Below are 23441 nucleotides of genomic sequence, written 5' to 3'. Positions count from 1 at the left end.
ACAATGGCACGCCGTTCGTGACCCAGAAGTGCCCGGCATACAGTGTCAAAAGGAAATGACTGCAAGATTAGATGACGACTATAGTTTGGGATCAAGATAAACCCAAGTGGTGCAAACTTTACTTAAGTGTTGTCTATTCAGGGTACAGTGCGCACGCACGTGCATCCATACCCTCTTAAAAAGTGTCATGCTTTTCTACCTCAATTTCATCACTACAGCAGACAGAAATTCTGCTTGCGCTAATGATGCTAGAAATAATTTCGAGTGGGATAAGGCATACTTACCACACAGAACCTAAAAAGAAAGAGGAAAAAGAAAACAGGAAAGAAGGAAAAACATCCAATGACAGACACTGAAAGGCAATGTTCCTAGAAATTCCGCTGTAACAATTTATTTATACCTAATGTATATTACACAGAGCTGCCACGTTCGTGCGCACAAGACTGGTGTATGACCAGACTCGCAAGCGTGGCATGAGGCTGCTGCTGAAAGGGGCCGTGCGGCCGACACCGGTGGCATGGTGCGCAACTGTCCCCGAAAAAAAAGAAAAAGAAAATTCGGGGTAGCCGGTAGGCAGCGAACAGCAGGGTGTTGCTCCATCAGGTGGACTGCATGATGCTCCAGTAGTGGTGTTCCGCCCAGATTCTTTCGAAGTTGCATGGCTCGAAGTCTGCAGGATGAATGCCCAAGAATGTTATTAGTCAGGTTGCTTAGGCAAAGTGTCGTTTCTTTTGTCTTTTTTCGCCAAGTTTGGGAAGACAGGGCATAAAGTAAGCTCAATTTTTTTTTCATGGTTAAAAACCATACGGGAAGGAAAGAAACCAGGGGCCGTATTCTCGGTCGACTACTTTTGGAGACACCATCGCCTTTGCATGACGCAGTGCTCAACAAGTCAATTGGCTCATCCAGTCTTTCTCAACTAGCCAATAAGAGCGCCTTGAAAGTAATAATCGCCGAAAGCGTTAGTCCGAGAATACGTCCCCAGGAACGAGCATAACCTCAAGCAGCCAGCCTTCCTAAGGTAACTCTCTGATGCTGGAGTCATAGGAGGCTACTGAAACGCTCTCCATTGCTCGTTCTTTCCAAACACGAACAGATCTCACTTGATGCCCACAAGTACTCGCTGTCACAACGCTATGGAGGGATGAAGAGCGCTGGCACAGAATGTTTCGTGCAGCCGCTTGCTTCACCGTGTCTCCAAAACAGACTGCGTGACCTCCAACACTGGGCGAGCGGGAACACGCCGTGCATGAAGCCACCACAGCCCTCTCTGCTCGCCCTTAGACACCCATCAGCCCTGGCATCTTCCCACATACAGGAGAAACTCGCACGAACAGCTCTGTGCATAGTGTTTTGAAAGAATAATTTATCAGCCTAAATAGGAGGTAGTGTTTCTCCTTTGTGTCCTTTAACCATAAGCCACTGCCAACTAGCCCAGTTTTAAGCCCAATTTTGTTTGGCTATAAAACTTGCTTGACAGTTTCCCTTCTCCAGGCAAGTAAAAAAAAACAGAGTTCAACACACAGGGCAAGCCACACGGTACGAGACAAACATAGTGAAGCTGCTCAGTGACCTCAAAAAAACCCATAGTGGATCAGCTCAAGTAAAGTTTGTCAGTTTTCCAAACTTTGCGTGCATTCAGAGAGATCACTCGATGCTAGATTCTGGGTTCATCATATTCACTATTGTTTCTTTCTCTAGTGAAGTGCATGATTGGCTATCTCCATACAGACTGTCACGCTATCACAGCAGTTGCTATCACAATGTATAAAAGGAATACAATTGGAGCTGTTCAGTGGTCAACAAAATTTCCTGCATAAGCTTCAGCTAAAACTTGCCATTTTCCTTAACATATTGTGCATTTGATCACTTGACACTATAGATTCTTGGCCTAGATTGGGAGGCTTCCTTTACATAGGTGCGATCCATGACAGGCCATCATCATGGCAGCAATTGCTAACACATGGCATGTAGACAAGAACAATAGCAGCTGTGTAGAGGGTAAAAAAAAAAAAAGATTAGGCAGAGTGGTTTGAGCTAAAAAATCAACTTGTTTTTTTCTTGAAATCCTTAGGTGCATTCAAAAAGGTCATTCATCTCAAGCTAGATTCAGGGTCCATATTCATAAACTTCTCACATGTTAGGCACACTACAATTGGCCAACCTATGGGCAACTGCCTTGCCATTACATTAATCACTATCAGTAGTCGTATGCGCCTGGACAGTCACAGATGCTGCTGAATGTGCTCTTATGTAGAAGAAGTCTCATGAATCTGCACCATGGCTCACTACAAGTGCACTTCCCAGGCATCGCTAGTGCTATGTCGGGGACAATGCTCAACAGAAGATGCACACCAGAGTCTACCAATCTATCAAGTAGATGGCGTGACGCACACAAGTGAAAAAAACCTCCTTCTTAATAAACCCGAGTTGAGTTACTGCTCTCTGTTTCCAGGTTTGAAACATGACAGCATACTTGACAGTAATAAAGTACTGCTGGGAGGCCACACATTCATCTTCCTAACGATGACACTTGGCAGACGACGGAGCAAGCTGACTTGTGGCTTTAGTGACTTGCTATAGGTAACATAGTAACAATTTTGTGTGTGCAAGCATCATCAGTTCCACACGCCCTGGAAGTTGACACGACGTCATCAAAGAAAAAAGGTTGGCTAACGTTAACTCAGTATCCTAAAGACCTCAGATTCTACTTTAGGTGGCACTCATGAGCAAAGAAATGGAGTGAACCGGAGCATTTGCCATGCTCTGGTTCAGTCACAGATCAATGAAACTTACTTGTTAACAATAGCTAAAGTGTCAAAAAGTAATTACTGTAGGAAAGTTCCATAGCTATAATGTCGAGAATAGAAGCGATAAACACCAGTTTAAAGTGAATAAGTACAAAGAAATTGCCGCAACAATAAACAATATTAGTGAACCTTTCAGGAAAAGAAAAAAAATGTCGCATGCTTTAGACACCAGCGAAAGAAGTGGACACATCAACTACTTGCTGCAGTAATACATTCCATTAGATAATTGTGCAAGGAAAAAAATGACTGCTTAGACGTGTTAATGAAGAACTTGTGTCTACTTCTCTTACTATGGTGTCCTGTGGTTGAAACATAATGCAGTTGTTTGAGATAAATGCTTGATAAATGCTTTAAATTATAAATAAATTACAATTAAATTGATAAATGCTTTTATCAATGCCAGTGAGATTATGGTAGACCTGAAACAGAAGTTTCAGGTGTAATGTCTGTCTGCGTGGGGCTAATGGTTTCTAATGTAATGCGAAATATCTGTCTAGCTAGATCGCCTAATGGCAAGATATCTGAGCATGCATACTTAAAGTTTCCACTGCTATGCTACAACTGCTTGATGAAAGCAAAACCATTTGTACTTCCATTGGTAAATTATCCTCCCGATTCGGAAAATGCTAGAACAAGCAAAAGGTATACTATTAGTGCTACGAAATTCATTTTGTGTATACTCTCATGAAGAGAAGGTAGCTTTAGTATACAGGAAATAACTATGCTGAATATGATGTGGGATTGAAACAATAACTTGGGAAAGGAAGAGAAAACCATGTGCAACCATCATTCAAAATAGACGTCTATAACTGCTGCTCTCAGTTAACAGAATTAATCTTGTAATGTCCAATGTATCATTTACGCTATGCTGAGTGTGATACCTCAAAATGGTCAAGCTTAATGTATAGCCCATACTAGCATTTCTGATATACTGGAGCAAAGTTTCAGCTGTGAATGTCTTATAAAACCAATTACTTCTTACTTATTTACTATAGAATAAGGTTATGCTCAAATAAAATTTCGTTATTCTACAAATGTACCCTTTATGGCCAGAAATAAAGGTGAACAAGTTGTCTTAATCTTGCACGATGTGGAACTGTGTTTAGTTATCACAGGAATAAAACGTCAGTGGAGTTCATATAATATTTTGTTTGAATTATATAAATTGCACACAATAAGCACAAAACAGAATTATGCATTATAGCACTCACAGATATACACATCCAGTCACGTCTGAACACAAACAGAATGGCATACAGATAGACAAGGTGTGTGAAAGAGCTGGACTACTATTTATAAAATATTTAAAGAATATATCAGTTTGCCTTTTCCAAAACTTGCCTAAAGTAAATTCTACAATAAAAGTGTGGTTAACTTTTGGATCAACCTCGCAGTACAAGTAAAAAGATAGTTAGAAGTTAGCCAAGTTAGATAGTTAGATAGAACTTCGGAGACCAAGCATATGAAGAAAAAAAAGATGCACTGACTTACCAGGTGTTCGAGACGGCTGCACTTTCTTGTAGACAACCTGTGGGGCTGCAACAAAGAGGAACGAGTGTAAGGGCCCGGACAGTGAACAAGGCGCTGACAGCTGCTGCTGCAGCACAAAAGGCAGGAACAGACTGCCAGGTGCTTACCAGAGTTTTGTGCCTGCTGATTCGCATGCTCGTATTCTCGGCGCACCGTGTTCCAGGCTGAGAGAAGAAGAAAAAGGAAGTATGTCACGGTCTGTTCTGCACGCGTCTCTCAATAGCTCAACGGCAGTAGCAAGAGAAGTTGTGGCATTCCACAGACTACAGTATTATTATTTTTTTCATTGTCTACACAGTAATGCCAAAATAGGGGATCACAGAAGGCTACCCTTTCCCGGTTAATCACAGTTTATGGGGCACGGTTAGGGCCATGTCAACTTTCTTTCATCGCATCTAAGTGAAAGCAAAGAAGCAGTGACAATGCACGGAAAAAGTAGTCCATGATCAAGCAACAAGAGGGATAGAGTTTCTAGGAACATGACCATACTATAGAGGACCACTGGCTCCCATCTGTTTCTTAGCGACTGGGCAGGCATTGCAAACATACAGGAGGGCTATGAAGATTCACTAATTCACGAACAAGGCTGATGGCCATGGGAATTTAAAAAGAATTTTGCAATGACCACGTTCAAAGCATGTCCAAGGTCATATACAAGTCATGGTAATTAACTGTGGTTCTGCCTTGGTACAAGAAAGAAGAGATGGTTTGATTATGTATTGAGAAAAAATGACAACTGCACCGCTGGAAGGTTCATGAGAAATTTCAAAAATCTAAGTTTGGAACGACCTCATCTCTGCAGCATATGGTCAAGGTCAGGGGATCTGGAACCGAGAGCCAGCGGAGGAAAGTTCTCCCACAAGCTTCATTGAAGGGGGGGGGGGGTCACTGCTTCTACAGCCCTGGGAATAAACCCTCTACGCATGTGGCTTCACAACTACAAATGAAAAAGTGTTTTGGAGAAATGAGCTCTGGCTGCTGCCTCCATTCTCAATATACACTTCCAGAACCCCTGGTCAAGGTAACACGCCACGGACCACAGTTCAGCCAAGAAGAAAGGTTGAGGTGATCAGACCTTGATGTGAGAAAAAAAAAAAGGAAACTTCATCACTGTGAGCCCGATTTGGAGTTAAGCTCAAAAGAAAAGGAAAGACAGGCTTGTAGAGACCCTGTCTGAAGCATGGCCATGATCAAGGGCTATGCTGTAGTCATGAACTGTGGTTCACTGTATTCAGCTACTCACTACAGCTGAAATATATCATGAAGGCAAGCAGGATATTAGTTAATGCACAGATGTCAGCTTAATGCACCCTATCAGCTATTTTCCTCTTTCTCGAAGTAGAATCGCTTTGCGTTTATGGGATTGGTTACTTGCTAGGAGTTCCCTTTAAAGGCCTAACTACATGTACTATTGCCAGCGTACGAAAGCTCGCCCCCATGCGCCTTGTGTTCGCTGCGCCTCACGAAAAATGGCGGTTTGAACCTACAAGAGATACACCAGTGCCCGCCCATTTGGATCACTGTTTTTGCCTTGGTAGACATTGTTTCGTAATTTTGTGAGGCAGCCAGAGCACCAATATTTGTCTGGAAAAGATATCTGCGCATGCATAGGCATGTGCTTTCGCGTGCCGGCAAGGGTATGTGTAGTTTGGCCTAAACAGTTGACTGTAATGTGCAACCAAGTAGCCTTTGTCGCACTAACAAGCAACCAGTTTTCAAAGTGGCTGGCTTTCTCCCCATTCATGTCATCTGATAATGCATTGGTTGAGTGAGGACAAGCAGCAGTTGAGGTGTAAAAAAGTCACTCACAATCGCCGAGGTACTGGGCTAGCTCTTCGTGTTGTGGTGTCAAAGGCTCCTGCTGCCGGTGAGACGACGGCGAATGAAGCCGCCGGCTGTTCACCTGATAGAAAACTGGTCGTGGTCCCCTGCGGCCAACAATGTTGCCACTCAGCAGAATGAAATGAGCACCAATTTGCGAAAAGCATTCTTGACAACGAGTAATATCATGACACTCGTAACTTCACATATGTTCTAAACGTTTACGCCAACTTAAGTTAAAAGCCAGGCTGCAACGGACCTCTCTGAGTGGCAGTTCCTTGGAACAGTCAATGCCACGTCAGGCAATATATACAGAAGTTATAATTTGGCCGCGATTTGAAAGACTCTTTCTGCGCATATGGATCTTCACATGGATTTGGACCGAGATGATGTTTTAGACTGGAAAGGCATGCCTGTGAGAATTGCTCTGCATATTTTATGTTCCTTACATAACATAATCCAAGAACGTGACAGCTTAGAAGTGGCAGTCATTGGCATCACTTTGCGCTAGGTGAGGCTAAAAGAGATTTGTTTAACATCACCTAGCACAAAGTGATGTCAATTAACTTCCACTGAAGTTTGTATCTATTTCAGTGACTTTTCGACTGTGAAAAGTATATCAGCTGAGAGGACTTCAGACCAACTTAATTCTTTCTTTTTTAGCATTTGAGCACAAACTTTGTGAACATCAGGGTATTTAATTCACATTGACTAGAGAAGAACAATTTAAAATGGGCCGTAACTGCCTCGGAAGTTAGCTTTAGACTATGCGCTTGTACAGGTAGCGCGCCGCGAAGCCTCCCGCATGCCGAAGTGTCCCGATTCATGTGCGACATTGCCAGCAGTTTGCGCACAGTTTTTTCCAGACAGCGCCTGTAGCAGGATTTTGTCGATGGGAAGGGTTAAAAGCCACACAGGAAAGGCTCTGGCTTCGTTCCAAGTCTCGAGCACGTTGCGCCTAAAAAAGGCGCCGTCGGTACATTATTTGCTCGAGCAGGTGCATGGAACGTATCCATCCCATCTGATTCCGCATTTCACATTCCGGTGCATTTAAACTCCCGTTTAACTAGCAGATGCAACGACCCGAGATGCGCAAACGAGAGAACATTCAGCGACGCTTCAAAGTACTGATGCAACGATCAAAGTGCAAGCGACGTAAGACTTCGTCACACGCTTGCTTTTTCACGCGAACAGTGGGAAAAGCCTGAGAGGATCACTACGCAAGGAAACATATAAAACGATTCGCTCTAGCGAGCTTCGCAAGGTCGAGTTCACCCGAAAGCGCTCATCACACACATTTGCGGCAAGTCTTTCTCGATCCGAGCACACACACAACTTCCACGCATAGCCTTTCGACGTCGGGAAGAAACGGTGTCAATCGACCGTGTCGAGATTCGATCGAAACCGCGGCCCAACTTGGGGACGAATTATAACTGGACGCGAAGTCCGCGCTTTGCACTTCGAAGAGTCGCGCTATCGGCTCGAACATTCTTTGCGGTTGCAACGGAGCGATTTTAATTCGGTTCCGGAAAGGCTCAGTATGCACATACCTGATTTCTTCGGCATCGCCGTTGTGGTAAAATCCGTTCGTCGTGGTCGCTTTGCGGTTGGCGGCCGTTTCGGTATTGGCCAATTTCGGTGGAGCCCCTGTAAAAAGAGCATTTGCACGTGGAAAATAAACGGAAACAGCGAGGGATTAGCCAAGGGATCGGGCATAATACGCGTATTAAGCGACGCCGTGAGTGAATGACCGCTGCCCGATTCCACGTGGGGTCACACGTATCTTTCTTTTTTTTTTTTTTCGGTTCCTCGCCGTCCGTGCGTGCGTCCGCACGTGAGAGACTCGATTTTTTCTACTGCGACGCTTCCGCGGAGAGTTTTTACAAACACATTTTGCACCGACGTCGGAAGACTTACCTATTATTCGTGACTTCGAAAAGACATGATGAGGTGCTTTGGAGACGGTATACATTGGAGCCAATCGGTTGCTTTAAAAAAAAAATAAAAGGTGTAATTCGTCGCCACCACCTTTCCCCCTGCACGGACTCCGTGCGGCACCCAGCTGTTTACCGTGCAGTGCGTACGACGGCGGCCTCAATTGAAGAACATCGCTCATGAACGGGTCGGTGGCGTCATCTACCGAAGCCTAGTAAGAATAACGACAAGGTTGCGAGTGGATTTAATAGCGTTCGTGGCATTTTCTTTGATAAGGGAGGGAGTCCAATCGAGAAGAAATCACGCCGAGTTAATCAAACACGCCGTTGACGGTTTTATCATGGTTTTGATTTTCAAACGTCTCACCACTTGCGTCAATTTTGCGTCATTCGTGGCGTCATGGCAAAAACTTCAGGGACACGCGTTTTCATTGGCTGTGTCGTCACAGCTTCGATTGCCTTTTTGCATCGGGCTTCCCCGTTTATTTAGGCGTCAATTTTCAGTTCTTGATGCAGCAGAGTTAATAATTATCGTGTCGAGAACCAGGAAGTCCCGAGAAATTAAGCTACATTCTTAAACGAACGATCGTTCGCCAAGAAAAACGGAATGTAGCAGTGAAAGTGCGTGGTAATATGCGTTTTTATTTTCGTCCCTTTTTTTAAAGAACTTTTTGTGATATTTGCAGGCCGACCGTGACCCAATGTTGACAGTATTTCCGATCGATCACTTCCGAATATAACATTTATAGTAGGAGTTGATTAGAGAAACCAGTGGGTAAGAGTCCCACCGCTCTACTGATGCTGCGCGCTTCGTCTGGTGTCATACGGCCACTTCATTACGATCGCGATCGAGCCCGATCCGGATCGAAATTCTCGACCGCGATTGGCTCGATCTCCCGCGGCTGGCGCCAATCGCTACCGCGAAACTCGGATCACCGGCCGGAAGTGCGCTGCGTGGCAGTGATATTACGTCACGCAGAAGTCAAAAATGTCCCCGAATATCGGTACAGAGAACTGCAATATCGGCGAGCGCTTTCCTATATTAGGGTAACGCGGTTCGCGGCAACGTTAATTTGACGCCACAGACTTAATCTTTAATTTTTTTGCGCGTGTTTGTTGGTATTGCGCAGCTACTTTACCACAGTTATAGTAGCAATAAACTTTTGTCTCAGCCTACGAAAACACGAACAAGTTTTGCAGGATGGCAGTTCTCAAATCTTGGTTAAATAAAAACTGCGTAGTTCATAGCGACCACAGTTTCACCAGAAATGTGGCATACCTAAAGCTCGCCTGAACTGACCTTTGTAGGTGTGACAGCAGGGTCGATGCAGGGTACAACATTCAGGATAGCATCCAGTATAGTGGGCCTAGTCAAACGAAATAGAGGACTGGTGGCTGGTGGAGGACTCGCTGCACGCTCTATATGTGAGTGCAAAAGTGCCGACATGCCTTGGGGTAGTGGTGAGAGGGCCCCTCTAGATTTGTTGGTTGATTTGTTTGTTGGTCCAAAGCAGAAATATTGTTTGCGTATTACTTGAGCTGCTGCTGCGCTGGTAAGTTTGTTCATCTTGCATTATAAGCTCCTCTGAATGTGGTTTGGTACTACTGTTGGTACTACTACTACTGGTGGTAGTACTACTACTGCTGGTACTACCACATTGCGAGTTCCTGGTTGTCTCAGAGACCTCCTCATAGATTAAGGAAACAGTAAACTAGAATGATTGCTTCATACCAAAAAATCTGTTTTGTAGGCCATCAAGGCAAGCTGAGATCCCCAATTCCAAGTCTGCTACCAAATGGAAGTCGAACGCTATACCACCGAAGTCAACAAATATTTGGCTGAAAAATGTTATGCACAGCTCAATGTTCCATTTCCAACCAGAAAGTGCCACTTCCATATACGAGAAGTTCTCATGTATAACAGCATTTTCATTCTATAAATCTTGTCAGAAAGACCATTTACTACCTGCCGCATTTCACTTATTGTCAGGACGCGAGTCCTGGGTTTGAGGGTTCGCTACTGGACACAAACAGGGGCTCGATACTTTGCTGCGCTGTTTGTGTAAAGTTTATGTAAACTATTTTTGTGTGTAGGTATAGAGAGATAAGCAAGTTGGCACTACAGTTGAAAGCTTCCATGCAAACATCTGAAGATGGTCGCATCTTAGAGCTCTTATTGAAGGTATTAGGCAGCATTCTGTGAGCTAGGTGGCAGGCTTTTCTTCTTTGCGATAACTGGCTTGATAATGTCATATAAGTGAATTATTTTCATGCAAAGGTAACGTACTCACTTGTAAAGTATCATTGGCACCAGAGTTTAATAAATAATAATGGTCGCATCTTAGGGGCCTATACCGATGGTGTCAACGGTTTATTAGGCAGGAAGTTTCACTAGTACAGGCTAGAAATTAAAGTCACTCAGATGTCGTGCTATGTAGGTGACTGGCCTGCCAGGTGTGCCACGTGGGAAAGTAGGGCTTCAGGAAGAACTCTCTGCAGTCTGTAGGCACAGTGGTAGTCTTCTGTGCACATCAGTCACGTGGACTTGCTCCTGAAAATGTGTGTAGTACGTGCACAAATTTGCATAATGCTGAATTTCCACACTTCTCACAACAGTGTACAATGGCAAAGGCGTGCTAATTTGTAAATTAGAACGTTACATTAACTTGAAATTTCCAATTAAGTTTGATAGTAATACTTCTGGAATACCTATGCATTATAAGTAGAGGAGGGTGAATATCAACTTTCTCGAATCCAATATATATAGTAAGTATAGAATATTGAATCGAATATCAAATAATCAAACGCTGACGCATTTTATTTCCATGATTTATTTCGGTAAATTTAGGTACCATGCCTGTACCGGCTAGCACAAGAAATACAACTATTGGAAACAATCAGCCTTTTACACAATATCAATAATTATCATTAAAAAAGACTGCATGAATAGCCTCTCAATATAACAGTTACCTGGCTGCAAACAAGTACTAAAAAATGAACGGCTGTTGTATGACTAGCTTTACAAAAAACATTAAATAAGTGGTTACTGAAAAGAAGATTGGAAGTTGTGTAAAAAAAAAGCTGCTGAGGGACTTGTGAGCTGCAAACACATGTAAATAAGCCTATTGCAAGAAAAACATTGGTGGTTGTAGCATAATAGATAAAACTGCTACATGGCTAGGTTTTCCAAACACACTAATTGAAACACTACGAGAAAAAAATCACGGTTGTCATGTAGGCTTTCACCACGAAGCCAAAAAACAAAGCTTGCATTGCCAATTTTTGTATCAGCATTCCCTTGAAAACTTTTTTTATTGTTATACTTCTGAAAAATTCTGATGCTTTGTTTAACCGACACAGAACAGTGGCAAGAATTTAAAATTAGATTGTTGCAAAATATTTGTTTAGCTTCTAATATTCAAAAATACAGGATAGCTACTTTTCGTATAGGAATAGTTAGTGTGTAACATCTAATTCATATTCCAAACTTCGAATATTTGCATACTCCTAACTATAAATCAAGACAAGGCTGAATGAATTCAGTCAAGCAAGAATGAGGAAAATTATTAATAAATAACATGGATGACATGGCAGGATGATGACGCTGAGTTGGGAACTGGCATTCAGGAGGTTAAGTGTATTTTTGGTTGTAGTTAAATACGGTGTTTATAAGACACAGGGAATACCGACTTTCTCATTATATTCTCTTCAAGTGATCATTATTGAGGGAACTTATGCTTATTGGTAGCTAACAGTAAGACTGCATAGTAATACATTCAGTCTAACATAGCAAACAAACAATTTTTCTAGATGACTGTGAATGTCATTGTTATCAAATGAAATTAAATATTCAATAGCAGTGAAGTAGCATTGTGGTGGTGATACGGGGCTGTATTGTGAAACGATCCACTTTGGCGATGCTATCACCGCAGTGATAGTCACTTTCAATAAATCAACCGCCTCATTACCCGTGACGGCAGCATGCACTACTAACACGTGCTCTCGAACGCTTCAGAACGCATGAGAGAACACACCATGCGAGTTCAGGGCGGCTCGGGTGTGTTGTTTTCGAGTGTAATGGCCACAGTACGGTTTCTGCACACTGACTACGGTTGGCTACGGCTGCTTTAGGTAGAATAAGTTGTAAAAGGAAGTGTGAAATTCTTTATTTTATAGAATAACTTGTGCTGCAACTCGGGCGTTTGCAAAACGCATTTTTGATTATATTATAAAGCGACCCACTGTTTCTGAATCTGTCTGTCAGCCATCGCGCACCGCCAGAGCGGCAGCGTCGCCTCGTCTCTACTACACTTCACCACCAACCGGTCACCACCAACCATGCGAGCAGCGCGTTGTTCATGCTGCAGCTGCCAGCTGTTCCAAGACGCTGTCACCAAAAGGTGTCACTTACACAAGGCAACACAATGCAATAGCCGATCAACAGTCAACAAGTATCGCTGTGCAAAACTATGTGCAAACTGCCATCAAAATATACTATGAACTACCAACGCTCTTGTCTCTACTACACGACACCAACAACCGACTACGAAAACACGCATACGTTTACTCAACGTATGTCGGGAGCACCTAAGAACACCGTGGCATCAAATTGACTTAGGCCGGAACTACTAGATGGCGCTATTTATTTTCCTGTTTTTCTAAAGCAGCCAATCAGCACGCAACGTTGGCGGAGGCATAGCAAAGGTGACAGTATTGCAGAAGTGGATCATTTCAGAATATCGCTCATGGTCAGCTGCACCAGCGACCAAGAAAAGGATGAGATTGTGCTAATGCTAGCTAAGACAGCAAGCAAGCCATTGGCCTGGAATGTGCCACTTTGCTGTCATTGTTCCTCTTCATGGCTAATAAATGGTAGTTGATCACACACATTGGCCACCTACAAGTAGTGGTGCTACGGTCAGCCATGTCACCGCATCAACAAAACCTAATGTCATTCCATGCTCCTACAATATGAAAGGTGTTCCAATTTAATCAATCAATCAATCAATCAATCAATCTTTATTGTGCCAAATAGTGTACAGACAGGCATATAAAGGGTAGGACCCCATATTAATAAAGTTGCAGGCGGCATCCCGAAAGTAGTCTTGTGTATGGTGCCATTCACTAGCACAAATTTATACCGTTATCACATAGGACACTTTCTATCGCAATCAAGCCGCCAGATCAGTATCGAATTTCTCGATCATGACTGGCTACTTGGTGCAAGCAGAGGAAGTGAGCCTATCACAATCGAGGTATTCGGTCTGGGTCAGACTCGATTGTGATTTATATTGCCCCGTGTGTCTCCAGTGTTAAAGAACTGTATTATAAAGAAAATGCAAGATAATAGTATATGACTATGCAATTACAAACACGTAAATATACAATAACATTATATAAGATAACACATAGAACACATTATCAGGAACATGAAACATACCACTAATGAAAGTGCTTCATCATTACGTGTTGCCAGGCTAGTTGATTCATACTTATTATGGTGGAAAAGACTCCTATGAGGTCTTTCCGTTCATTTCTTCACACTCTTTCACGTCTTTTCCATCGTATGAAACTGCAGAACCATTGGACACGAAGTGTATTGATTTATTTTTGTGTGCTGGACACGAAGGTATGCAGAACACCTTTAAAAGAGTTCATGATATTAGCCTTAATTTTTTCTTGAGGTAAACTGCTCCAGAGCCATGTGGCAACATATGCATATGAAAACAAATCGTAATTTGTCCTTATCTATGGGATTTAAAACAAGCATTAATCATTTATGTGGCCATGGTGACAGTGGTGCCTTATGAAACTAAGAGAGAACCGTACCTTCAGGCCTGTGTCTCGGTGACGAACGTGGACAACACCAGTCTTCAACGTCGTCTCGTCCAAGATCACCACTACCACCACACCCATTTCGTCAAACCTGCAGCGCGCACCAGTGGGAAAAAAAGAGAGAGAAAGAAAAGAAAAACGTACTGCGGCAGAACAGATTCAGGACGTTCAATCCTTCAGTGAGTTTTATCAGGTTTACAGAAGTTGTGCTCCATACAAGAACCCTCTACAGGAACATCAAATATGAGAACATCAACTATTTCATGACCACTGTACTCAAAAAGCAAGCATCCAGGCATTTGAAATATACACATGACGTAAGACATTGTGAAAAACAATAGAAGTGAACCCAGTACGTGAAGACACACTGGCACCAAGAGCAAACATACAGACCTTCCAACTTGTTTCACTAAAACACCTTAGAAACATCATTAAAACTTCTAGCACAGCTCCAATCAGAAGTGTTTTAATATGTTTGCAATAAATTTTAAATATCGCTATTTACATTAGTGCTTTTGCCTTTGATGCACTATCATGCCATGCACAATTGTGCACACAGCCCCTCAAGGAGACAAGGGAGCACTTGGAAATGCGTGCAGCCATTTGCGCCTACCTAGCCAGCTGGTTGTCGAGTGGTGCTGAGCTGCCCAGGCTGGGGTTGGCGTAGACGGCCAGCGTTCCCCGTAACTGCCTCTGTAGCAGCTGGGCCAATGGCTTCAGAGAAGCCACGCCCCCTGACGTAGCTATGGCCGCTTGGAACGGAGCGAGGCCCGGATGTAGCGAGAGCACCTGCGTAGCGCAAACATTTCCCTATCTGGCCAGCTCGTGGTGACATACTAGGGCTGTATCGCCAATAGGCTGGTCTCGTGAATGATTGTTCAGGCGTGTGATTAACAGTGGTCAAACAAGGAAAGTCGCTGAAGCCAATGTTTCTAGACAGGGGGACTTGTATTCGCTGACAAAGTCAAGAGCCTTAGTCGAAACATTGGCTCCACTGACATTGCTTGTCCTACCACTGCTTGTCACTTCGGGCCTCCATCTTTCCTGTGTATCTCTCTCTTGTTCTGGATGTTCAAGGTTGCATAATTCAATATTTACTTCAAGCAAGTAAGTCTAAGCATTCCTAGTGGGTTTAACTTGTTTCCTTTGCATTTTGAGGCCATTTAATTGCTTCAAACAATTGAAATAAGGATTTCAGTTAACTGCCACATACTTTCTAAGTTGTAGATACTCTACCGCCCCCTTCTCACATGGCAGAGGATGACACTCGAGCGTAAAGGCCAGGAAATGCTTGTAGGATATTTTAGTTTGATACTAGACCACAGTAACGTCTTCAAATTCTGGACCTTGTGTCAACAACATCATTGCGACGTCTTGCCATAGAGAAAGATTGGCTAATGTCGTGTAGCAATCAGGCGAGGTACGATGATGCTGTTCACGAAAAGATATTAACAGGCGTGCTACGCGCATTTCTTTTTGCTTCGCTTGCGTGTGACGTGAAGCAATCTCAAGAACTGAGTGACTCAGCATACCGTGACGCGTTCACTACATGGGCGCCAAAACAACAATTGGTTTGTGGACACAAGTATGTTACAATAAATTATATAACGGGCTTTGATGTTTGCCAGTATTTGTTTTTTTCTAGCGGTTATAGCATTTCACCCTTCATTTAACAGAAACAATGACACATTGAAGATGTCGCCTCAGTATATACTCGTTCTATCCAGAGTAGGAAGTGCTTGGTGTAAGCAATTCTGAGATGCAAGCAACCTAGGAGGGGTTTTGCTGCATTGCGGAAGCTGGCGGTCGTGTTGGTAATAAAGATGGGGGTCAACTGCATAAAATATTAGTCCTTTTGTGCCCCTAGTCAATCAACTTGCTGGATACATTTCTCTCTATGGCCTCAAGAAAGTGTCGCTTGTCTGACTAGGTTCGGGGAACAAAGCGGGATCGAGAAGTGTCATAAAGATGACGACCCGCCATGCTGGCTTAGCGGCTCTGGCGTTGCGCTGCTAAACACGAGGTCACGGGCTCGATTCCCGGTTGGCGGTAGCATCTCAATGAGACCTAAATGCAAAACCAGTTGTTTACCATGGATTGGGTGCACATCAAAGAACCCCAGGTGGCCAAAATTAATCTGTAATCCGAAGTGCAAGAATGAATTTCTGTCCAAGTAACACTGCGGTCAACCTCTAAGTTTCTGCTCTAATCTTACACCAGTGTCACATGGGGCCGCTTTCAATCGTGATCGAGCCTGACCACAATTGAATTTCCTGACCGCGACTGGCTCCTTTGCACAGGCTGAGGAAAAAAGCCAATTGCAATCGATTTCTCGATCGCAATTGGCACGAAAGGATCGGGCTCTGTCCCGATCGAAAGCGCCCAGTGTGACTGCGGTATGAGCAACAGAAGAATGTAAAACGATTGCTTGCTTTAACTTTTTGTATCCTTTAAAAGTAAAGTGGTCTGTAGCCTACCTGCCCCAGGGGACCCTCTTGGTGGGCGTCCCTCAAGAACGCTTCTGCGGCTGTCTCCAGGCTACCGGCAGACGCAACTATGCGCCCTTGGCTCCAGAGCCGCTCCAGGGGCCCGGACTCGGCGTGAACGACGTGCGACTCTTGGGACCCCGTCTGCTCCAGCTGGAATGCCCACGGGCGCCGGGAAAGCTGCCAAACATGCACCAAACTTTGCGTCACCGCTGATGCCAATGCATGAGCTCACCAATATGCAGCCTGGTGGGCTTCGAAATTTTGCAGCGCCAAAGAGGTGGATGCATTAAAGAGAAACACAAGCACTGAGCTTACAACTGCTGTTTATTTTCATGAGAAATGAAATAAGTACACTGTTGTTGTGTTCAACAACTTGAGACCTATGGAAAGATAGACTACACTGGAGCTGGCTGTCCCGTAACACAGTTCAGAAAGTAAGGCTACACCTGACCCCTTATTACAAACACGCTGTGATGAGAGAAAGAGATAACAAAAAAAGAAACAAGAGAGTGATACTACATAGATTGCAATCTACAGTAAACTACGGCACATGCGTACGGTACGATATGGCTTTGCCTTATCCCTCTCAGCCTAGCTAAATGTCACAAAGCTATTCTTGTTGTTGTCATTTCTTTATCTATGTTGTATGCTCTGATACACTAGTAGTATTGGTATATTTCTAGTAGTATTGTTTATTAGCATGCAAATAAGGACCTTCTTCTGCATATTACATTGCAGACTGTTGTTATTATTGCATCATATGTTATGTAAATCTGTACAGCTCCACTTTCTGGTACAAGTTAATAACTTCATATACCGGCACAAAAACATACACAGAGTACAAACACAAGTACGCAATAAACACACCCAGGTACACCACAAGCAGAAACACAAGAATACATACACAACATGCAGGAACTCACGCAAACATGTGCAGGCACACATGAACACATCACACAAGCACATAAGGCACACAACAAACACACAACTGGTACAACACAGCTAAACAGAAACACATGCACATTTCACTCTATTTCCAAGCACAATCAAAATGGATTCCGGTGAATGTGCTTACCTGTCGCCACCAACGCAGTCGCTGCCGTTGCCAGTAGGTCAGCCACCGAGCTTCCTCTCCAGAAGCGGGAAAGAAAAGCAGCTGTTCCAGTGTAGCTGCCCTGCAAGGCAAACATTTGAGATTGGACATTGTCTCGCGCACGTCAACCTTGTAGTGTAGTTGACTCGCAACAATTCAAACCCGGATAAATGAAAATTCTACACAGCAATTAAAAGTAATCTTTAAAATTTTGTTGACTCCACTATGGCTTCGATGCATGCATTCTGAAGGTGATTTAATACAAGCAAGGTTTCAATTTACTTGAGCTCTCTGCCACCTCAAGGAAGAGCAACGCAGACAAAGAGTGATGAGATAGGATGCATTATAACAAATGATCAATACAACGCTCCCATTTGACATTCAGACAGCTGTGCGAGTTGACTGACACCAGTGCGATACGACACCACAGACCTGGTAACCTCAAATGCTTTCGTGTCGCGTATATCTGCTCATATATATTGTGTAGAAGTTACTGAGTGTGTATATCTATTCACACGATAGTGCTTACTTTCGCTTTCGTTGACAGCATTTCTGTACCTTTGACTAGTATAGTTGTTATCAGCAAAAGTACCTCCTGTGCGAATAGATGATGAATACATCCACATATTTGCTTCTAATTGCAGTTTTTGACACCAGATGACCTGTCTGTAGCCCTTCTCCTTATTTCTGGGTGCTTGAATGCTTTCACTGCAATGTGGTCTGCCTACGCGCCGCATTTCTGGCAAACTTGGTACAATTTTTCGTCATTTCCCGTGGTACAAAAATGGTTACACTTTAGATGATCAAAATTTATGATAATTCAAGCAACGATTTGTGTTCCCAAGTGTTCAAATTAATGCGACATTCAACCTTCGGCCTCAAGCACTTAATCTCTTAAGACAGTTACATGGAATGTGGACTCACTGCTGGCTCTGTGACGGTTGGTCCGGGAACAAGGCCTTGCTACTCTTGCTGTTCAGCAGAAGTCCGAAGGAAGACTCCGAATCCACCAGCTCTTTGGCGGCAGTGTACAGCACCTGTAGATCTGGGTGTTAGGATTCCAGAGTTAACTGAGCAATGACCAAACAGGCACCGAGTGTGTAGGCCAAGATGCAAGAATGCCACAGAATTGGCGAAATCATGCCTGTCTAGCTGTCGCATTGTGACGGGTCGGTGGTTAAGCACTGTATGAACAATCTAGTACATACGTCAGCAGAAGAAGTGCAGACGCATGCTCACTCACCTATATTTTTGTAGGCTATGTACTAGGGGTGTGCGAATATTCATTTTGAACAATGAATTGAAGAGTGTCCTATTTGATTGGGTCTTCGAATCGAACAATCAGTATTCGTAAATGCAAATATTTTTAAATACGTTTTGGATACTTAAAAACGTCAACTTCACCCAATTAAACATAAAATTAGAACCAATGTATGGTACATTTTCGCCCCTGCAGTCCTAATATAGACATAAAACATGATTTGAGCAGTGCAGCAGGCTATGTCGCTTAGGTAACCATACTTTACAGGCTGTATAGCAATCATTCTTGGACTCTCTGAACAGTCCTGTGCATGCACAGACACCACTTGTTTGCTCCTAATGCTCCATTTCCACTTTTCGTTGGGCCACCACAACGAAACTGCCGGCCATTCATTAATAAAGTTTCTTCTCTCTCTCTCTCAATAACCAACACTTTATAACGTACTACATAATGACAGAAACTTGCTAACTTTAAGATTACTAGCATGTGAACATTGTTATATATTAATTGTCATAACTGCTGTTCACTACTCATGATCTACTGGATATTCGATTTGCTTCTGGCACTATTTGATTTGTATTTGATTCGGTATGAAAAATCACGATATTCGCACATCCATACTATGCACTCACTTATACTTGCATGCACTCACACATGTTGGCAATCACTTAGTCACATTCTTATTTGCAAAACAAAGGCGGAGCAAAACCGTCGGAACGTTGCCCCTCAGGGCGACTGACCGCGGGAGTAACACGCGCTGGAGTTGAGTAGAGACCACCCGCTGAGAAGACGTCAGCGCCGCGTCGCGGCGCGATTTAGTCGTGGTATTGTTCTGCAGGCAACTAAATAAAGTTGTTTCTCTCTCTCTCTCTCTTTCCATTCACAATCACCAGCATCCACTCACGCTGATACTCTCAAGTCATCCTCTCTCTCTCTCTCTCTCTCACACACACACACACGCACGCACGCACGCGCGCACACACACACACACACACACACACACACACACACACAAACACACACACACAGTCACTCATGCCGATACTTGCGTCCATTCAAACTCACCGTCACTAGTTTTCATTCATACATTAACTAGCACACATTCCTGTTCGCACTCATGTCCACTGACACCCCTTCGTCACTTACACTCTATCTCACACCTGTGAAATGGGTGTACAGCAGGCACAAGTCATTGCACTTATTAGTGAGTATGCCAACCTATGCTCCAGTACTATTATTGATTTCGGAATTCCATCTACAGAATCAAACTAACCATTTTCTTTCTCAAAGATGATGGTTTCTACTTCTGTCAAGTAATGATAGAAGCTCATTAGGTTTGAAAGATTCTTCCTAGAAGCACCTGAAGTGACTAATGCTGCATTCTAAAGGCACAGGCAAACTAGGGGCTGTATTCTGTACGTATCATTTTCCTCCAATAGTTTTCATTTGTTATGGCAAAATGCATGATTATTAGTTTCACGTATGTATCGTATCTCTCATGAATTTTTGTTTTTTCATTGTATGGCCTTTATTACGTGTGTTAAATTACTTCCTTTGCGACATGTTTTCGTTGCTTCACGTGCACGTGTATTATTTAGAAGTGTACTGTGGCTCACCTGCTCTGAAACACTGTAGGGGGCCAGAGGCCTGTCAAGCTGCAATTTCCAGTTTTCTTTTTTTTGCCATCACCCCCTTATTTCTCACGGAGAAATTAAAGTTCCTTGGTTGATACTATGAACAAAACACACCTAAATATTCAATACTCCTGTTCTAGCCATCACTTCTGAACATATATTTAGATGTATATAAATAAGTTCAAATGAATGGACAATTCTGTTTGAGAACTCCGGATAACATGACGGTGAAAAGTTCGAGGCAGTGAAATTAAATCCACTTGCGACAATTCATTTGTCTGTTAAATGACTAGACGCCAGACAGTGCCATCTGCAATGCGTCTCGTAATGTGGCCATGTAGGCAGAACCGAAAGACCGTTAGTTGGCGTGCCGGAGTTGAGGTCGAACCGGCAGCTGGCACCGTAATGGGAAAACAGGCCATGTGGCAACCCTAGTGCTTAGCACCAGAACACCATAGTCACTGCACCACCCCGACAGGTCATGCTGTATACTGCCCACAATGCTGGGGTCCACTTGCCTTGAGGTGAGTTGGCACTTATTTGGTCTGGCCAGGCTTCCTCCATGGGTAGCACGGTGGCCTCTGCTGATCGAAGAATGTGACGCCTCCTGGAAAAGGACAACCCCCTCTGTAGCATCACTGCTGACGCACTTCTGCGAAACACAATTTGACAGCGACAAGAGTTAAGCTAGAGCTTGACAGTAGGTTTTCGTTGTGCATACACGGCCATCCCACTATGCCACTGCCAACGGCTGGTGTTATCGAGTCATCGTCACAGATCATCATCACCATTTGTCCTCAGCTTCACTGTCACCACACAGTGAAGAAAAACGAAACTTTGTAATTTTTGAATCCTAGGGAGGTCTGTCTGGTGGCATACCCAACATGCTGCTTCATATGGCAGCGATGAGAAACAAAATGGCAAGCACAGTAAATTTCACAGACATGCAACGCTACGCTAAGCACACCTGAACACACAGCGTACAAACCAATGAAAGTATCTTATTGCGAACAATGTCTCTCGGAAGGGTAAAAGAGCTTTTATTCCACAGAACGCACAGGCAGAGCTAGTTTATGAACCATGTACAGGCGCCGACAAAAGTGGTGTACTCCACGCAGCGGGAGCCGGAGCAACGGCAAACTGCATTGCAACGCCATCTACAGGCAGCATCTGGGATTGAGACAGCCAATGGGTGCCCTTTATTATCTGCAAGCATGTCGCTTGACTCCTGTCAATGTTTCGTGCTTCAGCTTGCCAAAATGCGGAGCGACGCTGCTGCAGTAGCAATCTGCGTGGAGTATACCACTTTTGTCGGTGCCTGTACATGCATCATAGCTCGGGCATAATCCTTTTTGGTGTATATTCAGTTACAACAACTGCAAATAAGAGGCGGCATAGCTGTATATGGCTGACCACAAAATGCTTTACACAGCAGTGATTACCACGGTGCGTGGGATCTGCACAATATTCCAGTTGTGCCTCTTGTCTTCGTACAAGGCAAGCGTTAGTTTAAACCAGCATGTGAAGCACATGTGTGCATGTAGTACACGGGATGGCATATTGTACATGCGGAAAACAACAGTGTATATGAAGACACTTTCTGAGAGAGAGAAAGATGTTTCACCATTCTCGCCTCAGGTTGTCACGAAGAAGTGTGCCACATGGCCCATACGTGGTTTTGCCCACAAACCCGTATTTGAGCAGGAGCTGTGTGAATGCCACTGAAGTGCCCATGGGTCTTCCACATAGTGAGCCCCGTGGCCGTGATGCACCAGTAATCCTGAAAAATATTATACTTATTGTATCAGTTAGCAAACGGTCAAGTTATTCAAGACGTGGTGACCGTGTCAGTCAAGAAATTTCATACTCGAACAGCGACGTCTTTTTTGAAAGCATTGATTATTGACAATTAAGCAAGGTTTTGCTATTAGCAACTAGATTTGATATTGTCTTCACATAGTACCAGCAGGAAAGCTATTGAAGTACCACTAAGCTTTCAGGTGTCCACAAAAGAAAACTATGACAGTGAAACGTTATACTTGTTTAAATGGCACGCAATTTTTAATTTGCATGCGACGTAAAGGACCAAAGATATTTCTGCAACGTTCGACAGACCGGTTTAGCTTGCGAATTAACAAAGTGGAATTCGTTTCGCAACATTACAGTGCAACGTGCTTACGTCCGCAAACCGGCCGTGTTTCAACCAGCAGTCATCGAACGACATCAATAATTTAAAACGTGCATGCATTTCCCCACTCAACAAGTCAACCGACGACATCAATAATTAAAGTGTGCTTTTTCCGACGACAACGAAGCAGCTGCTATGATGTGCTATGCCCACAACGCGTAAGCACGTTATTCACCCAGAGACAAGCCCCCGTGCAGTTTGCTGCAGCCCTACCGAAAAACCGAGACACCGGTCTTGATCAGCTGATCGAACGTCGGAAACGAACGCATGCTGCAGAAAAAACGAACTTTCGCGGCGGGCTTGGGCACTGATCGCAAGACTACGTCGCAGCCCTAGTTTTGCTGTATTCGTGATCGCAGTTCATTGGTTGTGATCGCGAGACAAAACTTCCTTCATTTACCAAAGCGCAACTTCAACGTATCCGACTACACGTGCGTTACCTACGAGATAAATAGGCGGGTCACAAAGCTCACCCGCGCTCGCACGACGAGCTCTCAACATCGCTGTGCGCGGCGGGGAAGTTGCGTGTGCATCTTTTTGCAGCGACAGAAGTGGGCGCCAGAGTTTGAAATATCGCAAGCTACGCGATCGTTGGACTTGTGCTGCACGCTACCTGGGCCGGTGTCTCAAACTCGACGCTACGGCTGTCTGCAGCCAAGTAGCAGCCAGTTGCATGCAGCTTGGCTCGACCGCATTGCTTTGTTTGGGCTGCCCCACCTTCTTCCCCTTTGCCTGTTGGGTTGACGAACATGCGGTCAATGCGGTGGGAAGACGCCGGCGCGACGAGAGATTAGCAGCCGGGCGTGCTCGGCAGGTTTGGACTCGGCGATGAAGCGGAGACGGACA

The 23441-nt window shown here is 44.0% G+C and overlaps 2 protein-coding genes across 8 annotated transcripts; both read right to left on the bottom strand.

The window, feature by feature from the left end:
• Positions 1 to 365: 365 nt before the first annotated feature.
• Positions 366 to 8225, bottom strand: LOC126525709 (MAPK regulated corepressor interacting protein 2). The gene is made up of 6 exons (XM_050173623.3): positions 8079 to 8225; positions 7712 to 7808; positions 6150 to 6268; positions 4448 to 4504; positions 4302 to 4346; positions 366 to 670 (listed from the first exon to the last, which is right to left on the bottom strand). Exons 1-6 carry the CDS (start codon positions 8131 to 8133, stop codon positions 600 to 602), a joined length of 444 nt encoding a protein of 147 aa, XP_050029580.1. The 5' UTR covers positions 8134 to 8225; the 3' UTR covers positions 366 to 599.
• A 2169-nt stretch (positions 8226 to 10394) lies between these two features.
• Positions 10395 to 23398, bottom strand: PolG2 (DNA polymerase subunit gamma-2, mitochondrial). 7 transcript variants are annotated; one of them, XM_055067801.1, is made up of 9 exons: positions 23313 to 23398; positions 22032 to 22187; positions 20926 to 21014; positions 18437 to 18557; positions 17495 to 17594; positions 16408 to 16596; positions 14544 to 14719; positions 13925 to 14021; positions 10395 to 10646 (listed from the first exon to the last, which is right to left on the bottom strand). In XM_055067801.1, exons 2-9 carry the CDS (start codon positions 22139 to 22141, stop codon positions 10575 to 10577), a joined length of 954 nt encoding a protein of 317 aa, XP_054923776.1. In that variant the 5' UTR covers positions 22142 to 22187; positions 23313 to 23398; the 3' UTR covers positions 10395 to 10574. The 7 variants fall into 7 exon arrangements, with proteins under 7 accessions (XP_054923776.1, XP_054923770.1, XP_054923772.1 ...); XM_055067795.2 differs by lacking the exon at positions 23313 to 23398 and adding an exon at positions 23209 to 23306; XM_055067797.2 differs by lacking the exon at positions 23313 to 23398 and adding an exon at positions 23209 to 23306 and having other exon boundaries at positions 22041 to 22187.
• Between the last annotated feature and the right edge of the window lie 43 nt (positions 23399 to 23441).

This window comes from Dermacentor andersoni, chromosome 8 (genome assembly GCF_023375885.2).
Source record: "Dermacentor andersoni chromosome 8, qqDerAnde1_hic_scaffold, whole genome shotgun sequence".
NCBI classification, from domain to species: Eukaryota; Metazoa; Arthropoda; class Arachnida; order Ixodida; family Ixodidae; genus Dermacentor; species Dermacentor andersoni.
This window is presented reverse-complemented; position numbering and strand designations above follow the sequence as displayed.